General features: G+C 32.6%; 1 protein-coding gene and 1 long non-coding RNA gene across 2 annotated transcripts; both read right to left on the bottom strand.

Moving 5' to 3' along the window:
• Window positions 1-132: 132 nt before the first annotated feature.
• On the bottom strand, window positions 133-2,387 carry LOC145324377 (uncharacterized). Its single transcript, XR_013881263.1, has 3 exons — window positions 2,261-2,387; window positions 894-1,009; window positions 133-197 (listed from the first exon to the last, which is right to left on the bottom strand). It is a non-coding gene; the product is annotated as an uncharacterized LOC145324377 (long non-coding RNA).
• An 881-nt stretch (window positions 2,388-3,268) lies between these two features.
• Window positions 3,269-7,199, bottom strand: LOC145324618 (uncharacterized). Its single transcript, XM_080167200.1, has 6 exons — window positions 7,149-7,199; window positions 6,469-6,568; window positions 5,197-5,252; window positions 4,262-4,560; window positions 3,623-3,772; window positions 3,269-3,337 (listed from the first exon to the last, which is right to left on the bottom strand). The coding sequence occupies exons 4-6, from the start codon at window positions 4,517-4,519 to the stop codon at window positions 3,269-3,271; spliced, it is 477 nt and encodes a 158-aa protein (XP_080023326.1). The 5' UTR covers window positions 4,520-4,560; window positions 5,197-5,252; window positions 6,469-6,568; window positions 7,149-7,199.
• Window positions 7,200-11,838: the final 4,639 nt, after the last annotated feature.

Genomic DNA, 11,838 nt, shown 5'->3' on the forward strand with positions numbered 1-11,838 from the left:
CCTCACTAGTTCTAAACACTGTGTTCACATAGAATGGATGAGGTGACACAGGGTCTGATCTGACCTTTCATAGCATTACATAGGGTCATACAGATGGACAGAAGGACAGACAGAAACAAACTGTTTACATACCTCACTGGTTCTAAACACTGTGTTCACATAGAAAGGATGAGGTGACACAGGGTCTGATCTGAATCCTAAATAAGCATAAATGAGTTTAGATCTTAGCAAGCAAGTTTTCTAGCCAGTTTTTTACGAATTTAAAAATGTACAATTATGAGATTAAAACCAATTTTTTAGCACATGCCTTTGGCATCTTAGGACTAAAATACTGGTTTTAATTTTATAATTGTGCATCTTTATATAAATGAAAGCTGTTTATAGTACAATGCTAGGCATGATTTTTCAGTATGGTTGAGAACCGGTTCTAATCCACCGGATATTAATCGGTATTGAAGCGATATGGGGAAAGATATTGCAAACATTGACAATCTTGAGCATAGATTTATATTAGAAATAAATATTCTAAATCTCTCTTGCTGTTATTTTGTCAACATAACCAATGTAGAGTTTTAATGTCATTGTGAGAAACAGTTTAAGGAAAGAAAATAGTAGTGGGTTTTGTTGTATTTTCACAGTAACTTTTCTCCTATTTCTAGCCCCTGCATGGGGATCTACCCTGCGAGGCAATCATTAACATTTACCTAACCTAAAATAACCGAAAGCTTCTGTGAAAATACAAAATACTTAATTTTTTTCTGTATTTTTTATCAATTCTAATTATTAGTAAAATATCAATTTAGAATTCCAGTACTTTAGCTCAAATAAGAATGTTTTCTATAGGTTATGTATAGTTATTGACTTTTTGATAAAAACATTGTAAAAGATAATACCTAAGGTAGCTGTAAGAGGAGCTGATGGTGAAACTGGATCAGAGAATGAAGGGTAGGGTGACAGAGATCTGGAAGATGAGAACCAGGGCGATCTTGGGGATGCTGGGGTGCAGGATCTAGTTCAGTTAGATAAGGATCAGTATATGGATCATTCAATGGATGATTTGATGGATCATTAGATGTATCAATAGATGTATCATTTGATGGATCATTCGATTGATCATTCAATGGATCATTCAATTGATCATTCAATGGATCATTCAATGGATCATTCAATGGATCATTCAATGGATCATTCAATGGATCATTCAATGGATCATTCAATGGATCATTCGATTGATAATTTAATGGATCTTTCAATGGATCTTTCAATGGATCTTTCAATGGATCATTTGATGGATCATTTAATAGATCATTTAATGGATCATTCAATGGATCATTTGATGGATCATTTGATGGATCATTCAATGGATCATTCGATTGATCATTCAATGGATCATTCAATGGATCATTCAATGGATCATTCAATGGATCATTCAATGGATCATTCGATTGATCATTCAATGGATCATTCAATGGATAATTTAATGGATCTTTCAATGGATCTTTCAATGGATCATTTGATGGATCATTTAATAGATCATTTAATGGATCATTCAATGGATCATTTGATGGATCATTTGATGGATCATTCAATGGATCATTTAATGTATTAATAGATGTATCAATAGATGTATCATTTGATGGATCATTCGATTGATCATTCAATGGATCATTCGATTGATCATTCAATGGATCATTCAATGGATCATTCAATGGATCATTCAATGGATCATTCAATGGATCATTCAATGGATCATTCGATTGATCATTCAATGGATCATTCAATGGATAATTTAATGGATCTTTCAATGGATCTTTCAATGGATCATTTGATGGATCATTTAATAGATCATTTAATGGATCATTCAATGGATCATTTGATGGATCATTTGATGGATCATTCAATGGATCATTTAATGTATTAATAGATGGATCAATAGATGGATCAATAGATGGATCAATAGATGGATCAAATGATGGATCAATTGATGGATCAATTGATGGATCAATAGATGGATCAATAGATGGATCAATTGATGGATCATTAGATGGATCAATTGATGGACCAATTGATGGATCAATTGATAAACTAATTGATGGATCAATTGATGGATTAATTAAAGGATCAATTGATGGATCATTATATGGTGTAATAGGTGGATCAACAGATGGATTGATTGTTAAAGAGATGTTTAAATCAACAAATTAGTAGAAGGTTAGATTATTAAATTAAATGAAAGACAACTCGATTAACAAATCATTACCTTGAATTGCTCTGAGAGTTAGAAGGTGCATCTGGTAGTTGCAAATGTGTAATCTTGATATGAGTGGTGGGGTTCAGACAACTACTTGATTCTCTTGTGGGTGACACTGCTGTTGCAACACATATCTAAGTTTGTTCAGTTAAAGGAGAGATTCTTACAGTAATTATGACAAACAAGTCTTAGTGAAAATTTCCCCACAACCCACTTCTTTCCTCCCTCTTCTTAACCACTTCCCTTTAGTTACAACACAAAACAAGTTTTACACCAAGTGGCGTACCACAAAATAACAAAATTTAAGCAATTTCAAAAGAATTTGCTTAATCACAGTCTCTGAGTCTTATACTTATTTAGTTTATTATTTTGACTGGTTGTTTGATTGGAATCTTGGGCATTTATGCCAATTTGTAGGTCAATTGTGAACATTCAACCATTTATTAGAATAACCTTCTCTATAAGTCTTAAATTGTGCATGGTTTTAAGATAAACCTTTCAGTGTTCCAAAGCAATTTCCTACTTTTTTTGTTTTTTTCTCCATCAAATTATTTTTCTTTTAATAATTTTTCTGTTGCTTCTTTAATTTTGTTACAGTTCTCTTCCCATTTAAAGGTTGCTTTATTGATGTACTAAAAAATAGAAGTAATCCTTTAAAGAAAACATTCCTGTGGTACACTAAAGCAAGATTGGTTAATTGACTGAGTAACAGCTGTTGATAATGAAACTGCAAAGTCTGCAGTAGCAGCAGATGTTGGAGTATTAGCTGTGACAGGGGATGAAGATGGTATTATTGAGATATCAGGCACTGCTAAAGCTGATGGTGGTGTAGGCACTGATATCAATCATTTAGGATTTTTTAAGAAAAACAAATGGCTGTTTTATAATTTAAATATGTTTTGATATCTAAATATTCATTTATAAAATCAAAACTAAGCAATATTGAAACAGATCCAATATTTATAGTATATTTGAACTTTTACAACTGTTATACAATTTCGTATGATAGACATTTTTCTAGACATAAATGATTCCTCTAGATGTTGATAAATTAACATTTGAAGACAATTCATGTTCTGTGGTGTCCTAAATATTAAGTATTTTTCATTTAATCATAGTATAGTTATCGATAAGAAATTTAAGACAGTTTTCATGAAAATATATAAGGGGGTTTGATTATGACTTATAGATTCTCATGCTTTGAAAATATAAAATAGAAAGTGAGAGTATAGTTTTATTTGGTGTAAAAACAGAATAGGATTGAATCTTGACACAAATAACTAAGCTTTTGACCTAAACTATTCTCAAAAAAAGAAATGAAGAATCCCAGAAATTGAAAATATAATATTCAAGTAGTTTCATAATCCATACCTTCAATTGAGAGGATTGAGAAGGCATCAGAATAACTGGCACTGATTGAGTTGTTGAAATATCTAGAGTAGTTGCAGTAGATATTGATGCTTCTCCAGTGGTGTCTTTCACAGAATCATTTATTTGAGCAGGTTTGCTATCTTTGGTTTTCTGCAAAAAAAACTCATAAGACTTCCAAGTATAAAAGTAAGATAAAAAAGATTGGTATTGAACTGTAAGAGAAGCTTAGGGGATAGAATTGAAATCTTTTCCTTTACTTTAAACTAATACATACTGTTTGAATCTAACTTGTCTTGACTATCTAAAATTCTAAATCTTATTCAACCAATACTGGAATAGTTATTTCTCGCATCGTATTATAAACATGCTAGACATAGTTTTATCGTAACGATGAGAACCAATTCTTATCCACCGGATTCGAATAAATACAAGAAATGTGTAGTTAGTATTAACAAAGAAAACCAGAACAACTGGATAGCATATTTAAAGGCTTATTTAATCCTTACATACTCAAATCTTGATGGGATCTTGTTGTTCCTTTATTCAGAGTCTAGTCTTTTAAATTGAATTATATTTGAATTAAATAGAAAATTAGATTTTATAGGAACATGAGCATAAACAATTTACAATAAATCCTACCTTTGGTATTTGTGGAGGCAAGGCCACACTAAGCGTAGAAAAAGCGACTGCTGCCGTTAGCATCTGGTGGGTTCCACAAGGCGAGCTGGATGGCAGGAACATCGATGGCATCTGGGGCATAATTACGGGTCCTTTCACACTCGATGATGATTTGGTTTGTTCGTCTAAAAATGTTACACTTGCTGGGTCCTGTTGGTGATAGTTGATCAGCTGTTCTCCAGGTGTTGTGAATGATGATGATGGCTGCCGAATTATCATTGGATCATTTTCATATAAGGGTTCTTTCGGTTTTTCCTCATCTACAAAATTTTTTGAAAGTATTATACTTTAATTGACTACTTGTGGCTATGCCCCTAAGAAGCCTCTAGGGGCACTCAAGGTGAGGTAGGGGAGTTAACCACCCTCCAATTTTCTATCTATGTTAAAAAAGAAATTTTAAAATAATGGGAGAGGGCCTGAATGTTTTTCTAGGGGTGATTCCAATTATGAAGGTGGAGATACCCTACCCAAAAAATAGTTTTAACCCTACTTGCAACTATAAAAAGATTCAATGAAAACTCCTTAAATACAGAATAATGTTTAAGGAAATACTTACATTTTCTAAGACTTGATTTTAGTGATGCTTCGCTTATAACATTGTACTTTGTTGTCTTAGAAATAAGTGTTTCAAAAATCAGATCAATCGGATAATTATATCACATAAAAAATTGTTGTTAAAAAGTTCAAAATAAACATGTTTAAAATAGATGTATGGACATTCTGGTGACAATTAAAGAGTTGTTACACTTTTCTAAATCGTTCCTAAATACTACAGGAATCTCCATCTAAAGTTTAAAATCAATAAGAAAATTCAAACATGCTTAAATTAACAAAAAAGCTATCTGTTCCGGACCGATTCTAATTATAGAAAAGCTTCGATTTTTAAAACTAATTACCAATTTGTTGACAAGATGAAGCAGATTCTCCAAAAGCTATTGGTCCATTGTCAATCCTGAATAAATTCAATTTTGGACAAATGAATGATTAATTGATCATGGATTTTAAGTGATTGATAAATCTTTCATCAATTGGTATCACAAAAATTAGCCATGTGACGTAATAAAAATGAGGGCTTATCCATCTCTTTTTTAGTGGATTTTTTCCCACTTCTCCTCTCATCTCCCTCATTTTTATGACGTCACATGGCTGTTTTTTGAGACACTTTGTCCATTTACATCAATTGTCCTATCCCTAAACCCATTTCAATAATTAGATTATCTAGAGTACCACGGAAAGAAGGGGACATTGGAGTGTAAATTATAATGGTACCCAAAGTTTTTGTGTTGGCTCAAAAACTTTGGGTACTTTTATCAAGATAGTAGTGTCCAACCAATGGTGAAAACCACAAAAAGGTTAATTGACATTATGGGGATCTACATCAATTTATTATCCATTGTCTTATCCCTTAAGATCCCTGAGAGAGTAACCTTACCTTTGGTTACTGTATGTATCACATGTGGAGGATGAACGTTGTGCCCAGCGAGGGATAAGATATTGGACTGGTACCCAAAGTTTCATAAACCTGCTCTCTTTGTTTGCATAAAAACTTTGGGTACTTTTCTTAAATCGTACTTTTTCCAATCTTGAATTATCCAAAAATTTAAACCAATAATTTTAACTACAAAAGGGTTAACTACATCAATTTATCATCCATTGTCTTATCCCTTAAGATCCCTGAGAGAGTTTACCTTACCTTTGGTTACTAGAAGTATCACATGTGGAGGTTGCCCGTTGTCTGGGAGGTATGGGGGGTGTCTATCATACTGGTACCCAAAGTTTTATAAATCTACTCTCTTTGTTTGCATAAAAACTTTGGGTACTTTCCTTAAATCATACTTTTTCCAATCTTGTAAACAATTTATCATCCATTGTCTTATCCCTTAAGGCCCCTGAGAGTGTACCTTACCTTTGGTTACTGGATGTATGTGGAGGTTGCCCGTTGTACCCAGGGAGGGAGGACTGGTACCCAAAGTTTTATAAACCTGCTCTCTTTGTTTGCATTAAAACTTTGGGTACTTTTCTTAAATCATAATTTTTCCAATCTTGTATTATCCAAACATTTCAACCAATAATTTTAACCACAAAGGGTTATATTACCATCATGGGGATCTACATCAATTTATCATCCATTGTCTTATCCCTTAAGATCCCTGAGAGAGTAACCTTACCTTTGGTTACTGGATGTATCACATGTAGAGGTTGCCCGTTGTCTGGGAGGTATGGGGGGTGGCTTCAGGGCAGATACAAAGGTCGGTGTTAGAGAACGACCTTCAATTTGAATATTTTAAGTAATGAAGCTTATGTATAATTAACTTTATCTGATAGTCCGTAACGCTATAGGAAAATTTAATTTTCTTGGCTGCTATTGAAGATAGACAGCTGAAACATAATATATTCGCAACTTGTCTAAATATAGTTTTGTCCGTCTGTCTGTCGGTCATGAATATGATACAAATACTTATTTTTTAATGTTACTTGATTTTCTATATTTTTCTTTCTTCTCTTTATGCTTTCTTTCTGCTTTATGACTAACATTGTCTGGTCAATAAAATATTTTGGTGCTTTGCTTCTTGTAGATGTTTACATTGTAATTGCACAAAAAAAGAAAAGGTATCAGGACAACCGCAGGAGTGACAAACGTCGGAGTCGACAAACGCAGAAATTTTTTAAATATTGAGTTAATTAATTATTTTTCAATAGGTTAGGTTAGGTTAAGGAATAAATTTACAAATAAGCCCCCCACAGGGGTTAAGCATATAAGATGATTTAAAATAGGTTAGGTTAGGTATCCACTCCGACGTTTGTCATTCCTGCTTTTGGACTGGGGCATTTTCTAATAGATATGAACCTGAATTATTAATCCTAGTGCCAACAGGACTTCCTTTCCTAGTGTTCCATAGCACTGTACAGCAACATGTTGTCAACAAAAATATTCAGGGGTTTCGCCCCCAACACCCTCCCACCCATCTACCCAATACAAAAAAATTTGGGCAACGCCTATTAAGGGGCATTTCGTTGGGTTTTTTTTTACAGAAGCTTTTGATTGGTTATTTTAGGTTATGTTAGGTTAGTTTATTACCCTGCAGGGTTAGAGCCCCTTTGAAAAAGGAGAAAATCTACTTTGAAAATACGAAGAAACGTTCCTTAAGAGGCGTTGTCTTGAAAGGGACTATACCCAAAACTTTTACACAGGAAAGGCATGAAGCGTCTAAAAATATTAACCCCCCTTCCATATAATGAATTTTTAATACATTTCATGAAACTTAGTCTCAGCGATGTAAGCAGTCCTACAGAAACAGCGTAAAGTGCCGCCAAAAAATGACGTCATACAAAACAAGTGACCTATGAGAGGTCAGTACAAATTTTACCATTGGCAAATGACAATTTATGCTGGCCTATTATTGGTACTTTGTATTGAATGACGCAGTTTTTTAGGAGGCACTTTTCGCTGTTTCGTCACACATGTATTGCCTTATTCCTTTAGATCCATGAAAAAAAAAATGTTTGTGGAGTGGGGGGGGGGATAACACCCAAAAACAATTATATGACAGCAAGTCCCTGAGGAGGTGAGCGTCATTGTAGGACTGGGGGAGGACCTCGTCAAACTTGGAGACCTGTACCGAGGGTTTACCTTTACCTAGGATAGATAGATATATAGATAGACAGATGGATGGATAGATAGATAGAAAGATGAACAGATAGATTAATAGATAACAGAAAGATAAACAAATGGATGTATAAACAGAAAGATAGATGGATAGCTGAATGATAAGAATATTGGCAAACTTGAAGACCTATACCTTTTGTTTACCTTCACCTAAATAGATGGATAGATAGATAAACAGAAAGAAAGATAGATAGATTAACAGTAGATAGAAAGATAGACAAATGATAAAGAATCTTATAAACTTGTAGACCTGTGCCTTGGGTTTACCTTTACCTAGGATAGATAGATGCATAGATAGACAGATGGATGGATAGATAGATAGATAGACAGAAGGATACATTGATAGCTAAATGATAGTGGCTATAGTCAAACAGACATCAAAATTATTTTGCAAAAAAATTTAACTTATAATTTAGTCTTTTTGCATCAATAGCTCAAAATATTTGTCTAAAAAATGTTTTTTAATGCATAGTTTATTGAAAATCGTTTGAATGTCTTATAGTACATAAAACCTCCCATAACAATGAAGAATTCGTCAATTTAGCTTGCTAACATGGAACTCGTTTATTGGTTAGTTCGTTCATCCAGTAGAAGGTGATGAGATGTGGTAAAGGGGGCGGGGTGGAAAGGAAATAATTATTTTAGCCCGCTGCAAGTTTCATTTTATTAGAGAACATGAAAATCTGGTTTAAGATCCAAGTATTAATAAATCCATTGTTAAATGATGATGCTTTGGTACAAAATAGAAATAAATGCTATTTCATAAACGATCGAAAGCTACGCTAAAGTCAAATTAACAAAAATATTCTTTTTTTACATTTTCACAAAAACAACATTGTAATAAAAAATTGTAACAAATTATAAAAAAGAAAAAATAACACAAATTAAAGAATTTATTTTAAAACAAATTATAGAAATAAAAATATAATTATATGTAAATTAATAAATCATAATAACAAAGTAATTAAAAACTTAAGGTATACATTAATTTATAAAAAATAAAACATTGATATTTTTAGTAAAAGACGATTTTGTCCAAAAACAGCAAAATTAAAAAAAAAATTAGGGTTGGGCCGGATATCCTACCATTTTTGATATCCGGACGGTTACGGATATTGAAACTATCCGAATTACGAATATCCGGCTAATATTTACTGCCGGATATCCGGTTATCCGGCCGTATATCCGAAAATTTGCCGGATATCGAGCGTTTGCCAGATATCAGGCCGGATACCGGATATTGAATCTATCCGGATACCGGATATCCGGTATCTGGACAAAAAAGTATCCGGCCCAACCCTAAAAAAATAATGAGTTTAGTGTTATATGTTGTGCTTATATTATGCCATAAAAACAAACAAGTATGACAACATCCATAAATAGCAAAGAACATGACCAAAAAATAACCATAAAATTCCCACCAAAAAATTTGTAATAGGTATTGTAAAAATAAAATAAAATAATTGGAAACAACTAAATTCTAAAAAATACAATCAGCATATACATCAACTAATTTACAAATTATAATGGATGTAATATATACGTGGATATTATGATATTTCACTTTATTAGAGAACATGAAAATCTGTGTAACATCCGAGTAAAAATGAATCCATTTCTTGATATTATCAACAAAGAAATAAAAAAAAATAATCATACAAAGAGAACAAAAATAAAAATGAGGCAAAGAGTATAGAATAAACAATCATACAAAGAGTTATAAAAATAGCAATCATACAAAGAATTCTAAAATAAACAATTATACAAAGAGTTATAAAACTAGCAACCATACAAAAAGTTATAAAATAAATAATCATACAAAGAGTTATAAAATAGCAAGCAAACAAAGACTTATAAAATAAATAATCATACAAAGAGTTATGAAAAATAAATAATCATACAGAGTCTAAAGTTCTAAATCATTAAAAATTGGTATAGTAAAAAATATCTGATTTTAAAAACCAGTATTATTCCAAAGGTTATTGTCATAAAAAAAATTTCAAAAATACAATATCACAGCTATAAAAACAGCGAAAAAAGACCAACAGCTTCAAATGAGCATATATAAAATCATAGAAATATATCCTGATATAACAAAGATCGATAAGTAACACTTGAGGGGGGGAGGGGGTTGAGGCTAGAGTCTACTCCAGTTATAAACATTCCCAGGACCTATGAGAAGGAGAACCATATATGTTAAGCGGTTACAGGGATCCTTTGGGACAGACAGATACAAAAATCCTGTTACTATTTTAGATACTTTAGACACTAATATTCTACCTCGTGTGGTTCAGTATCCCCATCTGAACAATCCAGTAGTAGACCTAAAAATTAAATATATTTGTGTGTTATTTAATGAAATAAGGATGACAACATCCATAGGTAATTATGGTGGGACATCCGGAAAAAAATAACTTTAGAGCAGTGTCATAAAATAAAACTTATATAAATTATATCACAAAACCTTTTAAAATTTATAACATTAAAATCTAGGAATCGATCTAGCACCCAAATTAATAAACAAATTTTAATGAAACTTTGTGGAAATATGTAGAATATAAACTTACTCAACCCCTAAAAATTTCAGTCGTCTATCATGAATAGGAATCAAAACAAATCACCAAAACTTAAATTTAAGAATCGATCTGAAACTCGATGGAAGTATGTAGAGTAGAATGTTAATTCATTCAATCCCTTCAGTCTTATATCTAAAAAAGGAGCCGAGAAATTCACGAAAACTTAAAAATCTAGGAATCGATCTAGCACCCCAATTAATAGACAAATCTTAATGAAATTTGGTTAAAATATGTAGAATATGAACTTTTTTTACGTCTGAAAATTTCAGTCGTCTATCTTGAATAAAAGCCTAGAGTATCACGTTACCCCCTAAACTTTTCATATGGACGGATATTTCAATATGTAGAGGAGCTACACTACTAAAACGCTGACAGAAACCAGATTTTGAATTTAAACTCCAAATTTTCAAAAAGCAAAAAACAAACATTGAGATAAACAGACACCCTAATACTTCCATATAAACCTACTGATTAAAAAATATTTTCTATGCCAAAACGATTTGAAAAAGGCAGTCAAACATTCTATCTCAGTGGCGTGCACAGGGTTTTGCCAGGGAAAATTTTGACACTCCTCTTGATCCAAAACCGAGGGAGTGTGCTCTGCTCAGACAAGAGGGTTGTATTTTAAGTACGAGTGGGTGAATTTTTTACTTCGTATTTACACATGGAAAGCTTTATTTTAAGAAATTTAGTTTATTCATTATGTGAACTAAATCTGTACAAAATTTTAACCAATAACATGTCTGGAATGTACCTTCTTTGTACTTCTCTTGGCCGATTTTGAGATTATTAGTTGGTTCCAAACTAGTAGTCCCCAAGCTATACAGCCATTATTTTTAATAATTACAGACAGGTTAATTCTTATTCTTACCCTCATACTAAAGTAACAGGATGTCTGTACCGAAGGATCTCGCTAACCGCTGAACCGATCAGGTTCTCCTTAACAGGGTAGCTTCTCATAGGTCCCGGGAAGGTTTATAACTATTTTCTTGGGGGGTGGGACACCCCCAACCCCCCCAAAAAAATGAAAAATCCCCCCCAAAAAAATGTTTTTTTAAAATTTAAAATTAAAAATTTAAACTAAAATAAAAATGAGTGGGGGGCACCCCCCCCCAAAAAAAATTTTTTTCGCTCCCCCCAAATTTTTTTTAAAAATCTAAAATAAGAAATTGGGTATAAAATTCGACTCTCTCCTTCTTAAGTGCCCCTAGAGGCTTCTAGGGGATGTAGCCGCTAGTATATCATACAGGAATAAGGTATAGCAAACAAGGGAAATAAATCTAAAATATATATGA

Source organism: Acartia tonsa, chromosome 7, assembly GCF_053477335.1.
Source record: "Acartia tonsa isolate MP-2025a chromosome 7, ASM5347733v1, whole genome shotgun sequence".
Lineage (NCBI taxonomy): Eukaryota > Metazoa > Arthropoda > Copepoda > Calanoida > Acartiidae > Acartia > Acartia tonsa.

Excerpts from the sequence above, each read along its gene's own strand:
- LOC145324618 (XM_080167200.1), bottom strand. The coding sequence starts at position 4,519 with ATGATAATTCGGCAGCCATCATCATCATTCACAACACCTGGAGAACAG. Across the intron at positions 3,773-4,261 it reads TGCCTCCACAAATACCAAAG|AAAACCAAAGATAGCAAACC; the intron begins GTAGGATTTATT and ends TTTTTTTTGCAG. Across the intron at positions 3,338-3,622 it reads CTCAATCCTCTCAATTGAAG|GACACCACAGAACATGAATT; the intron begins GTATGGATTATG and ends CTTAATATTTAG.